The sequence below is a fragment of the Talpa occidentalis genome, unplaced genomic scaffold (assembly GCF_014898055.3).
Source record: "Talpa occidentalis isolate TD23 unplaced genomic scaffold, MPIMG_talOcc4v2.1 talOcc4.10, whole genome shotgun sequence".
Classification (NCBI taxonomy): Eukaryota; Metazoa; Chordata; class Mammalia; order Eulipotyphla; family Talpidae; genus Talpa; species Talpa occidentalis.
The window spans coordinates 23582733-23605207 of NW_023600993.1; the positions used below are offsets into that span (position 1 = coordinate 23582733).

The 22475-nt window shown below is 41.0% G+C and overlaps 1 protein-coding gene across 5 annotated transcripts in view; it reads right to left on the bottom strand.

Annotated features, from left to right (window-relative positions):
• Positions 1 to 22475, bottom strand: part of OSBPL10 (oxysterol binding protein like 10) — a 232954-nt gene that overhangs the window by 139229 nt on the left and 71250 nt on the right. For all 5 annotated transcript variants that reach the window (XM_054692912.1, XM_037525654.2, XM_037525666.2 and 2 more), the window contains exons 2-3: positions 18582 to 18757; positions 15663 to 15742 (exon numbers count right to left, since the gene is read on the bottom strand). In XM_054692912.1, coding sequence (XP_054548887.1) covers positions 15663 to 15742; positions 18582 to 18757 — 256 coding nt within the window. The remainder of the gene's footprint in view (positions 1 to 15662; positions 15743 to 18581; positions 18758 to 22475) is intronic.

Consider the following 22475-nt stretch of genomic DNA (forward strand, 5'->3'; position numbering starts at 1 on the left):
ATAGTAATTTCCGTTAGGCACACTCTAGGTGGCAACTAACAGAAAACTGACAGTGGCCTAAATTTTCGGACCCTTTGTATTACTGAGTGAGTAGTTCAGAGTTGGATGGTTCCAGAATCACTTGATGACTCCACTCTTCTGCCTGTGCAGTGACTCTGGACCAACTTAGTTCATTACTTTGGCCCAACTCCTTTGGGCTTACACAGCACTTTGCATTTATATTTCAACTAGAAACTCTTATTCTGAATTATACTTTATTTAATTAGCTATTAAATCCCACACTAAACAGCCATAACAGCAGTCAAGTGGTGTTGGGCCCTGGCACATACACAGTACTGGTCCAAAAAAGGATTTTTTGGTGTGTTTTGTGTCAAGGACACACACCACTGACTGGAAAAAGTTGAAATGCTCAAGTTCAAGTTCTGTTCCTTCTTTTCCTGAGACTTTAGCGTGCCCAACAAAGTGAACCTTTGGATAGCAAACTATGAAAACAGTCTCAACACTTTGTAGGTCTTCTCATCAAGAAGTGAGGTTTCCCATCAAGAAGTGGGGTTTGTCTCCCTCCCTCCTAAATCCACTTGGCCTTGTGATTTGCTCTGACCAAGAGAACACAACATGGAAGGGACACTGTGTCAGTTCCAAACCCAAGCTTCAAGAGACCATTTGGCATCTGTTCTTGCTACTTTTGGAACCTAGTTCAGCCACGTGTGAACAGAACTAGAGTAGCCTGTGAGGATAAGGTATATGTAATTCACTGAACACACACCCCCACCCCCTTACTCAGCCAATATTCAGACAAGTGAGTCAGGCCATCCATCTAGGAATACCAGGCCCCAGCCCCCTTTAAACCATCTACAGACACACAAGCAAGCCCAAACAGGTTCAACTGAGCCCAGCTCAGACGAGAAGAAATGTCCAGCATATCTATAAGAGAAATAATGTTGTGGTTTTAAAATATTAAGCTCTGGCATATCTGTTACATAGCAATAGATAACTAGCAAAGACTGGAAGATAAATTTATAACACTCAAAGCAAATGGATTTGAGAATATCTAGTCCTAATCTTTTATTTTTAATAAAAGAAAACTAAGATCCAGAGAGGCTGAGCAATTAACTCTGAAACACACAGACCAGGACCAAAAGGTTCCCTTACTCCAGGTCTCACTGGCATTATACTTTAACTGTAACAAGACCCTTACTGGATTCAGAGTTCTATTATGTACCAAAAAATGCCCATCTAGAGATTGTAAAGAGAATTATAACATATACTCCCTTAATTATACAACTGATTTTATGAGAGATCCACACACATATTTCCATATACCACATGTACAGTTTTCCAAGGCTACTATGTGAAAAATGCAAACAAAACCAAATATGAAAATGGATTCACAAAACATAAGATGATTTCTAAAACATGGCCCTATTTTCTTCTCTTGCCAACAATGTACACATGCTATGCCCAGATGATCTACTCTGAGGGGTGGGGAAGGGATAGAGGGGCAGAGACTGAGGATACAGCAAAGAACTTCTAACATGAAAAGAAGTAAATCAAAATTACACTGCATGCACTCTAACAAATCAAAATGAGCTTGCAAGAGTAAGTTCTCCCTTCTCTTCTCACAGAAACAGAGGGCGGGGCAGAGCCCAGATCACTCACACAGTACCTTCAGCATGGAAAGCTGGCAATTAAACTATTCATCATCATTATAATTATGATATTAATAGCTACTCTGATTAAGCCTCTCAAAGTATTAGTATACTTATCCTGCCATATCTCCTTGAAACACAAGAGGGGAAATCTCTGCCTACTTTACAGAATTAAAAACTGAGGTGCAAAAAAAAGCTCAAGGTCAAGACCATCCGAATACTCACATTTCTCAATGATCAGTCCTGATCTTCACCATGAACGTGATGTCTGCACATTGATAACTGAGGTAGTAAGGAAAGCACTAACAACATGAGGATCTGACGTGGCTTCAACAGCCAATCAAAGCAGTTAGCAGAGGTCATTATTTGAAGTTGCAGAAAGACTTTACAAGACAAGAGACGGAGTTCTTTTCCCCCTTGTTTCAAAAATCATACTCCTTTGTATTTCAAAAAGTCAGATTCTAAAAAGATAGATCAGTACTGAGGGAAAGAGTATTATCGCTTCACAGTGCACAGAAATCCTGATGCCCTGGGAGACTGCGTCTATACAGGCCCAAGGGAAAGGGGCTTCTTCCTTAGAGCACAAGGGAGAGCTGATAAGTCAAAGTACCCCTTCACCCATCCCAAGGTCCCAGGACCCATTTACCTCAGACGACCAGGGGTGAGGGAGCTGGCAAGAGCCCCTGCCCATGTCCACCCACAGTGGGAAGATGCAGGAGGCACCGCTGTCAGTCCTCACAGTGGCTGAGCGGGTACAGCCCATTAGGAGAGCCAGAAGCCCCCGTGGCCAGTTCCCAGCACAGCTCACGCAGGCTGTCAAGTTTCAGACTCAAGGCAACATCCCCTCCAGCCTCTTCTCCACTCTCCAAGTAGCACAGAGCACGGGGAGAATAAAACTTCAGAAACGTGATCCAACTCCTCAGCAGCAACATGCACCAGAGGTACCACCTAGTTCTTCCAAGAGTGGTGCAGCATTCCCACATAGCAGGCCCAAGGCTGCAATGTTCAGGGTCTCCTAAGCTGGGGATCCCCAAAGTACAGTTCCTACCAGCCCAGTAGAGCAGGACTAAGAACACAATCTTGCTTTGCTGGCCAAATTTCTCTGAATTCCCATCTGCATCCCTCACTGCAGGAGATGCCCAGGAGGCTCAAGGATGTGATGGATGGGCTGTCTCACAGCTGGCAAAAGAGCAGGGCCTTTCCCAAGAGCAAAAGTCCAACTGCAACACAATCCCACCAGCCCTCTTCTCCCTGTACAAGGAAACACAACTTCACAGCAGCTGGGGTGCAGAAGAGTCACAGAGGAAGCATCAAACGCGTGAGATGTCTTCCAGTCTCATTCTGTCATGTCTCAGCCAGGTGGCCATATGGCTTTCTGAGCCTGTTTCCTCATATGCAAAACAGAGACCATACCTTCCTAACAGGATTGTTGTGAGAACTATGACACAGTCATTCCCAAGTGGGGTGAATTTGTTCCCATCAGGAAGCATTTGACAAAGTTTAGAAACTTTTTTTTCTGATGTCACAACTGGCATCAGAGTGGGAGTTGCTGGCACACCCTTGTGGGTACAGGTCAAGGGTGCAGCTGAACATTCTATAACACTCAGCACAGCCCCTCACAACAAAGCCAAGGTTGATAGGCACTTGTATCAGGTGGTATACTGGAAGGAACTTATGAAATACAGTGTCCAATTTAGTATTATGGGGCAAAAACGTGTTTTTTGTGGTATCTGAGCCACTATTTCCACAGGAAAAAAAGTAGTTTTCGTTTGCTATTTACATCATTATAAGAATTAGAACTACAGGCCTTTATGCTATTACTGTAAAACAGTGTCACAGACAGTGTACTGCACACAGTAGGCAGTTTATAAATGTCTACTGTCCAATGCATAAGAAACAGAGCTCTTTAATTCAAAGAGGTTTACAGAAAGATCTGCCAAGTAGCAGAGCTTGCCATCAATATAAACTGCCGAGTAGATAAATGAAAAATAAACATCTTAAATACCATTAACAGGCATCAGCAACATTTTCCAGTTGCTGATCTGGCCAAGGAAGATTCAGAGGGAAGACAGAGTCTTAAGGCAAGTGTTAACCACTTAACAGAACTGAGACAGCCATTTTAAGTGTTCCTGTATCCTGACCCTAGGTGGGCTTTTTGATAACCTCTCTAGGCTGTTGAGGTAGGTGTCAGAGAGCCGTGAGAGCAGCTAAGAGTAGATGGTAATGGGACTGAAACCGGCAGGAGAGAAACAGGATTATCAAATTTGTAGCATGGGTGAGAGAGCATGTATGTCTATAACTGGCAGAACCCAAAAGTGCAAATCAGAATCAGACAGCTACCCATCTGAGAACAACTCAGACAGTGGAGGGTGGAGGTTTATCCGGACCAGACCTCCTAAGGATTAAGTAAAATAATGACTATCAGAAGTACTTACCACCCTGCCTAGCATTTTGATCAATTTTGGTAGTCATTGGCATAATCATTTTATATATTATATTTTCAAAAAAATTATTAATCATATAATCTTCTTTCATAATAGAAATTATGTCTCAATACAGCCAGGTTTTTGTGTTTTTTGTTTTTTTTTTAAGGTGGCACAGAGAATGGGCTAGAGAGATTGCCCAACCACAAAGGTCAACCTTCAATGTGGGAGTAGTTGATCACTGAAGCTCCAGTCTTTCTGAATCTGTCTTCCACAGTACGTTCCTCTCCCTACTCTCCCAGGCCCAATATTCCACCCAGTGCTCCCTATTAGCCCAAATGAATGACCCTTTAATAATACCTCCTTTCCCCAAATTCTCTGTCTTTCAGAAAACCACTCATTTCCTTAGTGGGTAGTCTCAGCTAGAAAACAGCAAGTAAATACTTTCCTTAAACCTCATAATAAGCAAATGACTGATGAGAAATTTCCCCTCAAAAAGATTTATGCATGAAAAAAAGAGATCATCTTATTTTAGGAATTATTAGACTATGCATGATTTTTTTCATGTTTTATAAGAAAACTATTTCAAATTTACAGAAGCATGCAAAAAAAAAAAAGAACACCTATGTACACTTTCATCTAGTTTCACCAGCTGTTAAAATTCACCCCATTTATTTGATCATGCGTGCCTTTTCTCCTCTTCCTCCCTCCTCTATATAAATATGTACACACATAATTATGTTCTTTCCCTAAACTATTTCAGGACATTACATATAGCAGGTGCTTTCACAACTAAGTATTAACCACTTCCGTGTGTCTTTCTTAAAAAAAAGATACTTTCTTACAAAATCACACCGCAGTTATCAACTACCTTTATCTAGCCTGTTGTTTCCCATTCCAAGTTTGTGAATGCAAAATCAGATCCAGTTTAGGGATAGCACACATTTATCCTGTCTCTAGCTTCATTTACTCTAGAACATTTCCACAAACTTCTTGACCTTTTATGATGACTTTTTTTTTTTAAAGAATATTGTGTATGTGGGATTTATCTTTGAGTAGGAAAACCTTAAAATCTTCACTCTTTTCTCATTCCCATCACTACCTCACACAGTACATATCTACCTATTGCGGATCTCCCCACAGAAGTATAAGTTCCATGTGGCCACTCCCCATGACCTCCATCACGTAGCTAAGACATCAAGGCACACACTCAGTGTTGGTTAAATTCTCCTCCCAAGTCCCTTCTTTCTAAGCCTACCTCCTATTTATGGTCAGCACAACAAGGCCAGACAATCCTGCCCCAAAAAGCTGACCCCCCATCTTATATTAGATTCTTCCCTGCACCCAAGTATTTGTTTATTATTGTCTACAATGAAGTTCAGTGCAGAATGTGCTCAGAGTTTCCTATCCCGCCTCAGATCAAAACTTCTCAGAGGCCTATTTATATAAAATCACCCACCAAAACTCTAGATAGAAAAAACAGCAACCAAACTAATCTGGAACCAAGTCCTATTTAAATACAGAGAAATGGTGAAATAAATTAATTCTACTTAATCAAAACTGCGCCCCTTTCCTCTAAATTTTTTGTTTCTCATTCGAAGATCCCTTTGAGCGGAGATAATCATCCTGACTCATTCTTTCCTCTTAGGCAAGACAAGCAGCCTAATTTGAGAATTATGCTTGAGAAGGTATGCAAAATTGTTGCACTTTATTAAGACAATAAAAAACCCCCAAACTTTATTGTTTTAATAAAAACTGTTCCTAAGTTGTTTTATTTACTTAATTTGATGGTGTGTTTAGGAGGGTGATGTTTTACACTTAGCTTTAAGTACCCAAAAGGTAATTATCTGTGAAAAATTCTACAAGAAAAATGACACCAAGCTTAATATAACACGAAAGTGAAATTGCCCAACAGCAGAAAACAGGAAGACAGAGCCGAGGGAAGAGTAAATTCTTGGATGAGCTTGTCTAACGTTACTTACTAGAATTTATCAAGCTTAAATCCACGATATTCTATTCATCCCCAAGACCTGTTACACAGGGAAGGGGACAGTACCCTCAAGAACTGTCTCTGCTTTTGAACCTCAGGTACCTCATCACCCAGGGACTGAGTGGAGATGCAATTTCTTTTTTTACTTTTTACCCAACAATCTGGGGGAAATAAAACAGTTTTAAAATATTGAATCAGCTTAGAATGTATTATACAGTAAGATGCAGGAGTTGAATTTCTGGACAAAGGACTTGTAGGGTATTCTCCGGTGGGTGGCTCTGACCCACACCCACCTCCTCCAGGGGCGTCTGCTCACACTGCCACCTGCAGTTGAGCCTGGTCAGAGAGTCTGGCCTGGTGCTGCCTCTGCTAATCAGGCACCCAGCCCGAAACCACAGGCTTCAGCTGAGCAAGAGGCCACTCCACGTTCATCATTAATCACTGTTTAATTCAAATGGGGGAAGGAGAACACTTCCTTTAAAGAGCATTAAACTTTGAACACTTCATATCAAGTAAAATCAATTTGAGTAACAAAAATAGAAGCCTAATCTGAATTGGCAGGAATCTGGAATTATCGAATATCTTCAAGGACATTTGGTTTTAAGACTTTCAAGGGAAGTCTGTAATGAGAGGCAGGTTCATCAGTGACAGCCCAGCGAAGAGCTGCTTCCTGTAGAAAATAAGACCAAACTGACGGTGGCCTAAGAGGACAGCCTTGGCTGCATTTTTTTAAATTACAAACATAATTAACGCACGCGCGTGTGTGCGTGCATGTGTGTGCTTTTGTTTCTTTTGACTAGTTGATTGGCTCTAGCCTTACATCTGTCCCTAACCCCTTTTGAAAAGCTTTTCATCAATTTTCATTCCTGCTTTTTTAAACATGTTTAAAAAATTCTCTTCATTTTACCTCACTTATGAGAAATATACCATTTCACAACCATGTAGCACTTCCACTCTGGCCCTTGCCCGAGGTGACCACTTCCTGCGGCCCAATTTGGCCAGGTCCCCTTCAGCCCCACACCCTTATGGAACTAACCTAGCAACTGACTCCAAAGCCAGAACATGACAGATGTGATCTCATTTAATCCTCACCACACCCACAATTCAGTCTTCACATCAAAAACAACTGTCTCAGTTTCATTAGATGAGGCATCGGGGCTCTGAGTAACTTGCCCCAAGTGGCTGGTTTTGAATCCAGTACTTGTCCAGTACTCTGGATTATACCAGAGCTTTCTGATACATAAGAACATCATTATCTGGTCAGTGCATCAACCCTTTAAGACTCATTACAATCAGTCTTTAGGAGACAGTCTTAGCTCCTACTCCCAAGTGGTCCATCTTCAACATCGAATCACCTTGAAACACAGAATGAATTCGAGTCATTAAAAACTGGTATTTTTCAAGTATTTAATGTTATTTATTCCTATAACCACCCGATATGGTGGATGCCATTATTGTCCAATTTTACAACTGGAAACAGACAAGGAGACACAGAAGACAAAAGATACTCTAGGTTACTCTAGATTACTTGGCTAGTTTGTAACCTAGACATAGCCAGAGAGCAGGGTCCTTTGACTCCAATTCTCTACCCACAATACCAGAGGCTGATTTGTTCTCCAAAATTTTGCTTATTTCTAAAAAGATGAGAAAAATGAAGACAAGACATAGTATCAAAGAAACTATTTGCAAATCATACTTAATAAGGTTCTAGTATCCATAATACATAAAGAACTCTCACAACTCAATTAAAATGTTTTAAATAGACAATTAAAAATATACAAATGGCCATTAAGTACACAGAGACATTCAGCATCATTAATCATTAGGGAAATGCATCTTTGGAAAATAGATGTGGTGTGTTGAATATAGCTGAAGGAACCCACATCCAAAACCACTACTACCACTGTTACTATTACTACTAATAGGGAGCGGGAGGAAAGAGGATACAGGGCTTAAAATGCACTAGGTGGTTTATACCCAGCACCATGTGTCATGACAGTGGCAGGTATGGAGGACAGAACTGTGATCCGCCCCCAAGACCTGGGGGGGCATGTGCATGTGTGTGAGTTACACTGTAAATACTGGTATATATACATGGGAGTGTTGACATAAGTAGGAATGCAAAAGATAGAAGATCCACTCTTACCCAGCAGGTCAGGGAGGTATCACGTCAGTAGAAGAGCCTTGAAAACCACCAGGTACTTTCCATGTGCAGAACAGAGAGGGAAAGTCATTCCTAGCAGAGGAAACATGGACAAAAGCAAGAAGTGCCTGGGGAACATCCTGTCCAAAATGCTGAGTGCAGGAGGTGGAGAAGGGGTCTGAACATGACAGGCACCCAATGCCAAGAAGAGATGTGGGGTTTGCCTAGGAAGGAGGTGCTACTAGTGGCTCCATCAGTCTTCCCTGGCTCCTCTGCTCCTCTTAAAAGCCCGTACTAGATGTTTTCTTAGCAAACAACTGCTGCGGATAGGCACGTAGCAGAAGCCACCCATAAGAGAACATCAGTTCCTGCCTTCAGACAAGGTAACAGAGAAGTGAGCACGATCCAGAGATTTAAGCCAAAGCCAGAAATCAGAATTCCTGACAGGAAGGGAAGGGGGGGGGGGCGGTCAGACCAAAGGATGAAGGAAGCATCTTTCAACCTATTCATGTAAAAAAAAAAAGTCCATAGTCGAAGAGGACATTAAACTAGACTTTGGTAAATTCTTACCAAATCTCAGAATTCATGAAGTGTTAACAGAAGCTTTGTCAGCCCTCCCAACAGGGCTCTGATAGAAAAGTTCTCTATCTGTGCTGTCCAACATGGCAGCCATCAACAGAATGTGGCTCCTGGGCCCTTGAAATGCATCTGAGGAACTAAATATTAAATTTTATCTAATTTCCATTAACTTAAATAGCTACATTTGGCTACAGCCTCCTTACTCAACAGCACAGTTTCAGAGCCTACCTTTTTTTAATCTTATTTTATTTTATATAATTCTTACATCATTTTTCATTTTTGCACAATGTATGCACAGAGCCTACCATTTGTCATTCTTCCCTACATACTGTTTTTGGGCAACTGGAACAAAGAATGCCTGGATTCCTTTTCCATTTTTTAGCCATTCCACTACTTCTGAGTTAGTGCAAATTATTCTACTAGGCTTCGTTATTTGATTAATCATAAAAGAGAGAAATTCATTGTCATTTGTCAGAGTATCCCCAAATTCTTAGCTTTTAGTCAACACATTACCAGCAGTGCCCTTTCTGGGTGAGTAAAATTGGATGCTGTTTTGAGAAAAATCAACCTCTTTCTTCATATTGGCATAAATACTTTGGTGTGCATTTTTATGTAAAGTGTGGGGTGAGGAGGGGTCAGGACACTGGACTGGATGACATCTGAAGGCCCTGGTCACAGCATGATTTCAGATTCCACAGATGTCACTGGGGTAGTCTCTGCAAGCAGGTGCTTCCTGTTGCGATATATCCTAGCCAAGCATAAAGCACCTCCTAAAGCCCTCTGACTCACACCCTGGGGCAGCAGAAAGCCAGGAAAGTTGTAGGCTTTCACCATCTGAATCCTACACTGTTGGCAAAACAATTAAACAGTAGCTTCCAATCTCCTCACTCTTGACATCTGACTGGGGATTTAACATACAGTCAGAATTCCCCCCTAAATCCCCCACAACAGATAAGATTTCTAATTCTCAGAAGCAATCCACAACTCCCCCACTCCTCCCCAGATAAAGTCTCTGAATGTCCTCAAACAAGGGCAACCTGACAGGGCAGCCACCAGCGTTGGAGCAACCAGGTGAGCCTCCTGGCCCAGCCATTCCAGCGCACTCAACCAAGTACAGAGCCCGGGACAGACGGCACGCACAGAGCAAGTTCTCCCAGGTCAGAGAAGACTTGGAGCCAGCCAACAGAAGCCAGGTTGCCAGGCCAGCCTGTCACTCTTCAGCTTCCTTTCTCACTGCCCAATGTCCTGCCAAGCCCTGATAGACACGCTATATACTTGGGAATTATGTTATGGCAAATGCAGGGGATGTGGGCCAGGTACTGCATTACAGGTGTCAGCTGTCCCGGGCAGGTTGTATAAACACAAGCAAGTCTTTCCTGGACATCAGCTGCCTCAAAGCAACAAGGGAGAGGAGAGTGGTATACCTCACATATGAGGACAGATCATCCCAAATCAGGAGACAGTGCTCCAATGTCACAAAGCCTTGGATGAATTAGTATGCCAACTATCATTCTAAGAGGTGGGGAAAAAAGAAGTACTTGCAATTTGGGCAGCTTCTGGCATGAATATTTATATTATACAATCCTGAAACTCAGCAACTTCTGCTGCACGGCCAAGACCTCCAAAGACTTATAATGAATTTAAAACCCTGTATTAGACAATCCTATTCCTCCATGGCCAAATCTGCATAAGACTGCACCCGCAAATTTCCATTTTAATTTGCAATTACCTAGCAAGGACAAGGAGCTATAGGCACACACCAATCTGATCTAAGTACATTGTGTTCAGCTCTTCACCCAGATTCCCCAAACCTAGTGTTCTCCTAAATGAACATGGTAGTCAAGTGTTTTCTCTCAGGGAGCACAGGATCAAGTGCAAGAGTCAGACCAGGAACTAGATCATCAGAACCCAAAGTAGTAAATGCAAAGTTGGAGTCAGGTCTGGGGCCAGGAGTCCAGAGAAAAGATTTCAAATACAATGAATATTATAAACTATTTCAAATGCCCGACTAATTACAGGGTGGGTAAATTGGGACAAAGAGGACAATAGTGAAGGATAGAATTAAACTTTCAGCGATGAAGTTAGTAAAGTATATATATACACATGTCAGTTTCCTTTTTTCTATATTAAAAAAATCTTTGTTGTGTTACATTAGTTTAGAACACTGCATGGGTTTGGCCAGTGTAGGTTTACACCTCTTTGGATGTGTTTTGGTTCACCACCCCACCACCAGAGCACCAAAGGTCCCACAACAGTCCATTGGGCCTCCTCCAGCCTCTCTTCCCATCCCAATGTTGATTTTTAATGACACACATGTGCATTATATGTTACAGTGGTCTTCCAATTTAAAAAAGCAAAAAAATGAGCTTTACACTTAAAACTCATTCCTTTTACTTTATGTAACTATACCTTGATAAACCTGAATATTTTTTAAAAAGACAATTTCAAGTAATACTCTACCATCTTCCACAATTAAAAAAATTATTTTAACTCCAAAAGTAAAGCAATATAATCTCTGAATAGAAAGTAGGTCTTTACATTGAATAAAAGGTGTCTCTGGAAACAATTTTTTCTTCATTTTTTTTTTCACTTCTGGATAGGAACTGACTGAGATGAATCTAGGTCTTTAAAGCCATTTGCAACTCCAGAAACTGATTATTCTGCAGTTTAAATGATAACACCATTTCATCAGCCTAATATTTGTTACAGGGAACACATGAATTAAGTTTTTATTCCATTTATTTGTGCATGTACTTTTATCCTGGTATATACTGCTTTAATTACTATAGCTTTGTAGTTTGGTTTGAAGTCTGGGAAAGTAAAGACTCCACTCTCAGTCAGAATTGCTTTGGCTACTCAGGGTCTTTGTGGTTACATATAAATTTCAGCTTTACTCTATTTCTTTGAAGAATGACATTGAAATTTTGATAGGAATTGCAATGAATCTGTGTATTTCTTTGGGGGAAATGAACACCTGTTCAAAGGGGAGACATATGTTTTTTGCAGCATTATTTACAATAGCCAAGTTGTGGAAACAACCTAAGTGACCAACAACAGATGACTGTATAAAGATGTCAGTGGAATACCACTCAGCTATTACAAGATGAAATCTTGCCATCTGCAACAATGTGGATGGAACTCAAGGGGACTATACTAACTAAAGTAAGTCAGAAGACAAAAGGCAAATATCAAATGATTTCATTCATATGAAATATGAAGGGACAGACAAAATTAAACTAAACCAAAAGCTTGGAATCTGACTGCAGAACTGAAGCTACCAGAGTGGGAGCACTGTGGAAGCAAAGGGTGGAAAGGACCAAATGAAACATGAAGGATAATTGTTGGAGATGGTTATGGTGTAGCAACATACTTTTGAAGAGGTCTGAGCCCATAACCTTAAAACATGCCCAATGTTCTAAACGAACATGATCAGTAAAAAATAAAAAGTTTTTAAAAAGTTAAATTGTAAGCATCTGTAGGTAGACTATTCTCTACAATCCACTGGAAAGGGATCTGACTTGCTGAGAAAGAGTGAAAAAGAACTCAGTAAAGAGAGGACAGAGCTTCTAATTCCTAATGACCATGATGCAAATTAAACAGCCATCCAACAATTAACTGGATGCCAAGTTTATATTCACTTAAGTCTAACTTCATTTTCACTACTAATTTCTGCCTAAGCAACTTTAGTACTTCAAAATGCTTCTGCTAGGAATTATGCTCAGTGAAATAAGCCAGAAGGAAAAAGAAAAATATTGGATGGTTTCACTTATAACAGGAATACAGGGGAACCAAATAAGACATCAGTGTAAAAAAAAAATAACAGTACAAAACACAACAAAGCAAAAACAGACAATTATAAACCAGAGACATCCTGCAGGGGAGGAGGAGGGAGAGGGATCAGAGGGAGGGAGGGAGGAGCACAGGGGACTGTGGTGATGGTGCACGGGTGCCTTGTGGAAGGAAATTCTATGGGGACTCAATCTGAGGGGGTGGGGGAAGCAAATATTGTTTTAAAAAAATTTTAAATGATAAATGTTAAAAGAAAAAAAAGAAAAAGATCGGGACATGTGAAAAAATAAAAGTAAAAAAAATGCTTCTGCTAAATATTATATGTTCACAATTTAAAAATTATTATTCTCGGGCCTCCCCTGTGGCTCAGGGTTTGAGTGCTGGGTTGCGAAGCTGCCCGCAGCCTCTGCAGCGCCTGTTCAATCCCCAGCTGCTCCCCGGCCTCCGGAGGAGGGTCCCGCATGGCACGCAGAACTCTCCTGCCACCTGCTGCTCCCCTCAGCAGTGTACTTCGTCCTTCTGCCTGTTCTGCTCCCCGCTCTGGCTCTGGTGAATTCTCTCACCCTCTCGTGCTTCTGACTGTACCCAGTGCTTGTATAAATAACTAAATCTTTAAAAAAAAATATTATTCTCTAATTGATCATGGTAGGTATGCTATAAGCAAGTGAGGAAAGCACTCACCTCCACTTCCCAAGTAAGTAATCCAACAGGTCCTCGCTTCAAATTTATTTATTTTGATAATAATATTAAAAGATCATGTTCTTAAAACCAACAAGCAAATATTTCAGGAAGTCAAATTTTCCTTCAAGTTCTCCTCATTTTTACTACATTATGAAGTCTTTACCTTCCCTTGTCTCTGGTGATTCATCAAAACACCAGTGCACTTCAACTTTTGGTTTCACTCCCTCAATTCTCACTCCCAAAATAAACTCCAGATGAATCAATATTTAAACATTATTCAACTCACTGGAAGAAACTCTAAAGAGTGTTTTCATATTTTGGCACAGAGAAAACCTGTCTACAGAGCATATAAACCAAAAACGAATATATTCATAAATTGAACTACATAGCAATGTGTTCAAAATCAGAATATAAATAACCTATTAGGAGAAAATATCCAGAGTACAAATTACAGGCAAAGGACAAATATATTTAATACACTTACCGCGCATGTCAAAAAAAAAAAGATGATCTCAATAGAAAAATGGGAGAAGCATATAAACGGGCTGATGACATGAAAGAAATACAAGTGGCCAATAAACAAATGAAAATATACTCAGCCCCAGTCATGACTTTAAAAGTGAAAATAAAAATTATGGGGTTATTTTTCTCCATGAGACTGTCAAACACTGAATGTTAATAAGAGCCATGGCCAGTGATAGGGGAAGCACCTTTATATGTAGTGTTTGTGGGAGTACAATTTGGGCAACTTTTCAGAAGACAATTGGGCCTCTATGAAAAATTTTTTTTAAGGCCTGTCTATGAAAATTTAAAGACATACTCTATGACCTGTCTTTCCACTGGTATAAATTCACATATATACACCTCGAGGCACAAAGATATATGAACAGATGTGTTCATTATAGATCATGCAATCCAAATGTCCACCAGTAGAGGACTTATAAAGCACAGACATTCATTCCTCAGAATAACAGTGAGTCACCCTAAAAGAGTGTAGTCGATCCCTGTATCTAATAGGGGAAGAACTTCAAAACAAATTAGTAAGTAAAAAAAACCCAAAAAAGGGAAAATATGCATTAAATGGTCCCATTTGTTTAAAAAATAGGTGTAGATATACAGATATATCCATATTACATTCTACCAAGACTAAACTTACCAAAATGACAGACAAGATCAGTTAGGAGCAATTATCTCTAATGAGAAAATATGGGGACTAGATGTCCTTTTCATTTTATCCACTTCTGCTGTATTATGAAGAGTAAAGGGATATATATTAAATAGTTACATATTTTTATATACGCATACATGCACATATACAGACACACACAAACGTATACTATCTTAGGTGCTTATAGAATACTGATTAAATGTCTGGAACTGCTACTACAATTCCTGGAAAATAAAGGAGACCACAGAGGAGAAAGCTTTAGAAGTAGGCTCATACCTTCAGTCACCCAGATTCTGTTCTGGGCAAATCAAGGGGAGCATTACAATGAAAGTGACTATATTAAGCAAGTCATGGGAAAGAAATTATCTCTAGGGAAAAAAAGCAATAAACAAATCATTGTGAGGAAATCATTTCAGGTTGCATTTGGTGGCAGGACAGGAAATTTAACTAAGCAAGGCAGTTTCTACAACCCTGAGCAAGACAGCAGGCAGGTTATAGTAAATGGCAGTGTCAGAAATTTAAGTGTGGGTCTTTCTATCAAACACATGGAATACAGGTAAAAACAGCAACCAGAGAGAGTAACTAAATTTGCAGGAATGATATAAAAAGGTAGTCCTTTGAACATTAACAAATATTAATTGCCCTGAATAAATTTTACAGTTACTTCCTATACTTTAATGATAGAAAACCCTCCAAATAATAAATGAAAATGTCTATACCCTACCCCCACACATCTCATCCAAGATCTCAGACTGAATACTGAGAAATTAATTCCTATGTGGATGCTAAATTACCCAAGAACATTATCACTCACTCCACTCAGACTGCAAAAGCTCCTTGCCGAATACAAAGTGAATTTGGGATCCAGGTTTTATTTAAGGATCAGTGCCAACCACAAGCCTTTGTGAACAGCAAATCTGACTACTCTGCCTCCACAATGAAATCATCAATAGACCAATTAACAGCTGCCTAAACTGACAACTCATAAAGCAAAGAAATCCTTCCAGAATCAGTTCGAATAAAGTGAATACATGCTTCTTCATTCTAACGATGAGCAAATTCTATTACTTTTCTCTTGGCTTTAAATTTAAATGCCACCAGACAAGTATGAATTCCATTATGGTGGATAAAACTTAAGAACGTATGTGAAACCCAGCTTCCCTAAAGAAACAGGTAACTGGGCAGAAGAGCAGACAGCCAGTTATCCCAGTGCCTCCAGGCTTCCCCGGGGGTTACTTACCTTAGAATTCGTTTCCATGTGGTATTTGGCACAAGCTCGAAGCTGAGTCACCCAAAACTGTCTCTCTTTTGCATCAGCAGCTAAAATAGAGAAAAACACTAGCAAAAATTGTTCCCAAACACATCCAACTTATTACTACACCCACCTAAGTGGGGCGGAGGGGGGGGAGCAGGAGTAAGGTGTAAAGAGCGAAAACAGGGAAATGCAAATGACCCTTATAATATTCTCAAGTAGCCTGTACTTACGTGTGTGTGTGTGTGTGTGTGTGTCAAATCAGGACAGAAAATTCTTCTTAAACCACATTAAAAATGTATTCTGAAATGTATGTATTCAGAAAATGTTAAAATTTTGCCTTTCAACCTCCTATAAAAACAGTCATTTTTACTTTTATAAAAAGGCAGCAGAGAAGGGAAAACGATTATTTTTCAAAGTGCCTAATATGAGACTAATATGAGAATCAAAGCAGTTTTCAGAACCTTTTGTTATCGGCTGGAGTAGGACTGTGGCATTAGTAGCATCTACAAAGGAAGCATTCAGGTGAAGTGTCATGTTATTCTGTGTTCAAAGATTCATATTATGATCGGATAGAACAAGATGCCAAATGCTGCCCTTAGAGATGCTCAAATTTCCCCCAAAGAGTCTTTATCAACTGCAGTCATTATCTTCCTTCTCTACTCCCATTTCTCAAACATAAAATTATTTTCTTAAAATAATTCAGAAAAGTAACAGGCTCTAATAAAATTTAATCAATTGAATTGCATAATTAACTTGCATAAATATTTTAATATAATATTAAGTGCATTAAATATTGACTATGTAGAAAACCATGATTCCCTCTGGAAACTTTTTTAATATTTTTTTACAGATTTATTTATTTATACATACAAGAACTGGAGTACAGGCCAGAGGTCTGGGCCGTGAGAGGATTCACCAGAGACAGAGTGGGAACCAGAACAGGCAGACTGACTGAAATACACTTCCGAGGGGAGCAGGGGGCAAGTCAGAAGAGGTCTGCTGTGTTATATGGCTATCTCCCTGGCCAGGGATCGAACTTGTGCTGCAATGGCTGCGGACAGCTTTATAGGTTGTGTCTTAACCCCTGCGCCACCAGGGAGGTGTGGGGCCTTCTGGAAATTTTAATTGTTCATAAAAAATGGGCATAATTGTCTTTCAATAAACCTCAACTTAAACTTTAAGAAGAACTTCGAGCACCAGACAGTCTAAGACCAGGTGAATTTTTTCCTTAGTGACCAGGTGAACTTGAAAATTGCCAATTTGTGGCCATATCCCAAGGCTCAGCATAGAAAACCTCCCCCAAAATTGTGCCCCTAAGGGCACCAAGATTCAACTCTCCATGTAGGGGAAATGTGAAACGTGAAAATTCACACCAGGTCCTGTGAGAAGAACCAACACCAGCTCTAAAGATGCAGATATCTATCCTACTTTTTCCTATAGCTGACAGCAATACAATTTTACATTTGCTTTTAAAACTACCCTAAAAAAAAAAAAAAAAAACCTGACGTTTAATACTAGCAATTCAAAAGCAAATGAAATGGCTCAACTGTGAAATGCACTGGATTTTACTTCTGTATGGCTTTGTGTCATTTTATAAACCACAGACTGGGGGAGGGTGGGGCATTAAGTTTTTCACCTGCTATTGTTTCTGCTCTGACAATTTATTAAGCAATAAACAGCAAAGTGAAACCAAGGACCATATAAATCTAGCCGGCTGGAGTGCATACTACATGAACCTAAAAGAACATGAATCTTAGCACATTTCCCCAAAACTGAAAAACTTATCTATAGGCATTTTTATTTCATAGGGCTTTGGATTGTTTTATAGACTCTGAAATACAACCTGTATGTGCGTAATACAGAAACATCAGTTTATTCCATCTTCTGGTAGTAAAACTTCGAGATAGAGTAGTACAAATTGGACAGAGGTGTGACCTATCTTGGTCAGTTCCATGAGGCCTAGAGCAACTTCCCTTTGTACTCACCACTTACATGGAAGTGGGCAGAATTATCAGCCACCCCCAAAACTTAATACAGGCTACCTTTCCTCAAGCCTTAACATGGTCTCTGTATGTGTGTGCGTGCACACGCGTGTGTACTGCTAAATGTGTTTAAATTTTTGTTATTTTGTGATTTCATTAGAAGAAAATTGACAGAGGAAATATCACAATACAACTATAACAAAACCCTGGGAGAATGGGCCAATGATCAAATTAGATATCCGCTGTCAAGTCTGACATTTCTGAAAACGTGTGTGATCGATGTGCCTTGTGGTTGGGGCAGGGGGCTACAGTTATGGTTAAATGCTAGGCTCCCCTGAGAGCTGTCTGCACCAACAAGGAAGCAGGCTGAGTGACCCAAGTGGTCCAGAAGCAAAGAGAAAGGGAAAAACATACAAAATGAAATTAACACTGGTTGGCTTCTCAGCAGCCTTTAATACTCCAACAGATTAAATAAAATGTAAATGATGGGGTCCTTCACTAGCAGATGGACCTAGAGAAACCAGGGTGAGGGAGGGAGAGCACCATGATCCTTAAAAGGTTTGCTTTGTCCTTATAGCACAGCCCCACAGGGCACTATAGTGAACATTCAAATTTGACTATAAGGTTAAAGAAAACACATACTGAGTGAATATTAAAAATCTTCAGAATTCCTAAGGCTCAGTGGGCTTTGCAATCACTCACCTTTCCTTTCTCCTTAATTCCTCAGTAAATTAGGACAAGTAATTCCTAATCTCAGTTTCATGTTCCCACCCCAGGGGTAAGAGAGGCAACAACTGTCAGTCAGCAGAGCCCTCCAATACAGCAAACTGATAAAGGTGATTAAATTCCCTCCCAGTTGTCACCATAGTAACCATGTGTGTAGCCCACAGGACCGGTCTGAAAAATTAGCAGAAGCACGTACCTCTCAGTTTATACATCTCTCCACTAGCAGCGTATACGACCAGCATGTGGGGAGCCTCATCGCTCAGAGACACAATAGCTCCTGATAAAGACAGGGCTCCTCGAGGCTTCTGGTGTTTGCTTTGCTCATTCACGAAATACTGCAGGATGCCAGCGTCAAAATCCAGCACGAAGTACCTGTGCAAAGAAACCACATTGCATCAATTTTTCCCCAGCCCATTCCTCATAGCAAAGAAGAAATCAAGCAAAGGAATCTTTGCCCTGGAGGCTTCAAATACAGGGAGTGAGAAATCAAGTCCCTCTCAGGAACCCCAGGGAAGTCAGCCCCCCTTTGACCACCCAAAGAGGGAGCGAGGACTTGAGTCTTTAAGTCAGAATGGACCTAGAATCAGGCCACTTCAAGTGAGGGCCAGGTCCATCAGGATTTGGTACAATGCCCACCACTTCACCTGATGCCTAGATACCACAGTAAACCTCAGATGACAGAATAACTGCTACAGGTTTGGTTTACTCCACCATCGAACATCTCTCCTCAGATTCTCACAAAACATCCCCCTTGTCACTGCTCCATGTCACCTCACCCGTGCCTACGCTTGGGTACTTTAGTTGCCATCCCTCCTGCTGCAAGAGAGCTACAGGAGCTGACAGCCTGGCAGGGAGATGCCCAACCTCCTCCTCCTGCAGAGCCAGGTGCCCCCATCTCATCTGATGCCTCAATCCTCCAAAACTCCAATTCCTCTAATATTTTCCACTTTTCTTTTTAACAATCCAAGTGGCCAGCTAAGGCCATCGCCCTCTTCTTCCTTATAGCTCTTCAGTCACTATATCAAAGATATACCTCCATTTTCATGACTAGCATGTATCTCAGTGTGGTCCCTAGCCCAGCAGAACCAACATCACCTAAAAGGTTACTTGAAATATAAATTCTTGGGCCGCACCCCAGAATCAGAAATACTGCAGAACTAGAAACACTGCGATAAGAGCCCAGGTAGCTGTGCTGTATTAAGCTTCCAGGTAACTCTGATGCCGCTCAAGTTTGAGAGACATTGGCTTAAACTAGGACCTCATCACCAAATTCTTTCCTTCCTCTTCCAGGGGACACAGTCAAAATACATTCTCAGATTTCCCTGCAGTTAGGGTATGGCCATTTGACTGAGCTTTAGTCAAACAGAATGAGAGCAGAAATAACACAGGTCCGGCCTCTAACAGAGACAGAACCCCACTCTCTCTCACTCCCCCCTCCACCACCACACAGGTTAGGAGGGATGTCAACCAGCAAGGCAGCTTCGGGACCCCACCCAGGCATGGCAAAGACAAGAGGGAAGGAGTCTGGCATCCCTCAGCACCTAAAGCACGCTCACATCAGGCAGCAACATGAATGAGGACACCAGTTTAATGAGGCAGCTGATCAGGATCTGTTACAGCATCTGACATTAGATTAGCAGAGTCACAAGAATTTTTTAAGTTTCTATTTCCACATCTACTCCTTGATGTGGGGTAAAACCAAACTGCTTCAGTACCAGGACTGTCTGAGCTAACAGCAGTCAAATTATTTCAGTGCTGATCCAGGCTTCTCTTTAGGAGCAGATGTTTTTAACTTGACCTATATTTAATGTCACTGTGACCGCAGATGTCCAGATGCTACTCCTGGCAGTAGGAGCACTAAGAGCAATTATCCTTCCAAGTGCAGAGTAGGAAACTTGACCCCAAGTACAGCACCTGGTGTGGCCCCCAGGCCAGGAAGAGCTGCAGCAATCCGCCCCCTCCCCCCCAATAATAACATGCCACTTTACACAGGAAGTAGCCAAATTTTTTTTCAAGGTGTATATGGGGTGGGTGGATAATCTTCATCTTAATGCTCCTATCAATTTATCGATTAAAAAAAATCTACGAGCCTTCATCAATCCTAGAGGCAGCTGCCCCAACACATTCTGTTCAGACAACTAACCATGTATTTCCAAAGGACATTATTCTGAAGCTACTACAAAGAAATGAATTCTGGATTTCTTCCCCCATAAGGATGACAGAATAACCAATTGATGTCACATTATGCAGGCTATGGGGACACATGATTTTTCACATTACCTATTGCAAAATGACATCTTAATTCTAACCTCCTGCCTTAGAAGGGAAAAAAAAAACATTTCCACAGCTTCCTAAAATTGCTTAAATGCAAATGCACAAGTTTGATTCGTGTGCATTAAGGAAGGTCATCAAAAATGCACCTGTTTTCTAAAGATGGTTAAAAATTCTTTTGTATTTAGAGGGGACTGATGGCAGAATATCTGATTTTAAACTATGACAGACTAAATATCCCTTCAGTTTGATTTTTGAAACTTAAGTTAGTCTGAGTCACATACAGGTTACTGCTGTCCGCATGGCATCAAGAAGAGCAATTCCTGTTGGTCACAGGCCCTGGGAGGAAAGAAATTACATTTGGTCTCCTGCAGGGTCACGGCTCTGTCAGGTGCTCCTGTTAGGAGTTGCAGCTCTATCTGAAAGTCACAGCTTTCATTCGCAATAGGAAAGTTAACCATATCTCTGGATTAGGCTTCATTACACCAAGTGAAATTGCTAGATAAAATCCAGAAACATTCTTAAAGGTCTTTCCTTCTAGAGAAATAAGACAAACCTAATTCCTAGGTTTTATTTTAATGCCTGAGTTTTAGTATGCAATTTGACTGATGTGTAGGTGGACTTAATTATATACAGAGATAGCATATTTTATTTTTTATGTTAGCAAACCAAAGAATGTCCTAGGAAGATAAAAGAATGACAGGAGAAAGCATATGGACCCATAAAGAAAGCATCTTCGTATCAAGCCAGCTTCTTGGGGGCACCCTTGCCCAATTCCAAAATTGGCAATTATGCAAAGGGGCAGGTCCCTTCCTTCCTTAGAGGGCTGAGGACAAATCATCACCTAATACTATCCTTCAAGCAAACCCCACTGCTTTAGAAAGCACAGAAGTGCGCACATACATTCACATACTCACACGTGTACTCACACCTGCACTCACATACAGTCACACCTGCATACACACTCAGACACGGTCATGCTCATATACTCACATCCACATTTTTAAACTTCCAGTCAGTTTCCTCACTCATCCACATGCAGTCACACCACGTGCACACACTCTTACATCCATACCGCATATACACAGAGCTGCCACCCTTACCTATCACTGCTCTCCAAGTCTTGCATCTCCGGGGCTTATTCCTTCACATCTGTAACCTTTTAAGTGGACTTCTCCCCCTATCTGCCTGACAGCTTCATGAAGATTCAACTCTAGTATCTGAAAGTTGAAAAGCATAAATCTTCACTTTGAGAGAACTGGAAGAGGGTGGCATGGAGCACACCAGCCACCAACAGCCAGGCTCCAGGTTGGAGCAGATATAAAAGGAAAGGATACAGAAGGGGTCAGTGTGTTGGAAAAGTCCATTAATGCTGACCGGAAGTTTGCAAGACAGGGTAATCCTGACAAAGACTCCTTTTTCGCACATGTTATTCTGGAGAGATGCAAGACTCTGACCCTGTGAGGCCCAGCCCTTGTCCCCACACCAGACACCAGGGCCATAGCCACTGAGGTACCTGCTGACCCAAGCTATTTTCCCCAAGCAACAGAGGACTGGGGAACAAGTCCTCCTGGCTGAGGGTGGCCCCAGGCTGACGGGCCTTCTTGCAGGGAGCTGTAGGAGAGACAAAACTTCTTTCTATATCCCCTTCCAGGTTCTTTGGCTGGTCTAATAATATTGACATAAAAGAGATCAACAGCAGAGAAAAATTTAACATCATACATATGGACATTCCACAGATATGAGATGCCAGAATGATCAGAGCATTTGCTTTTGTATGTTCTTTTTAGACAAAGGAGAATTGAGACAATAAAAGAAA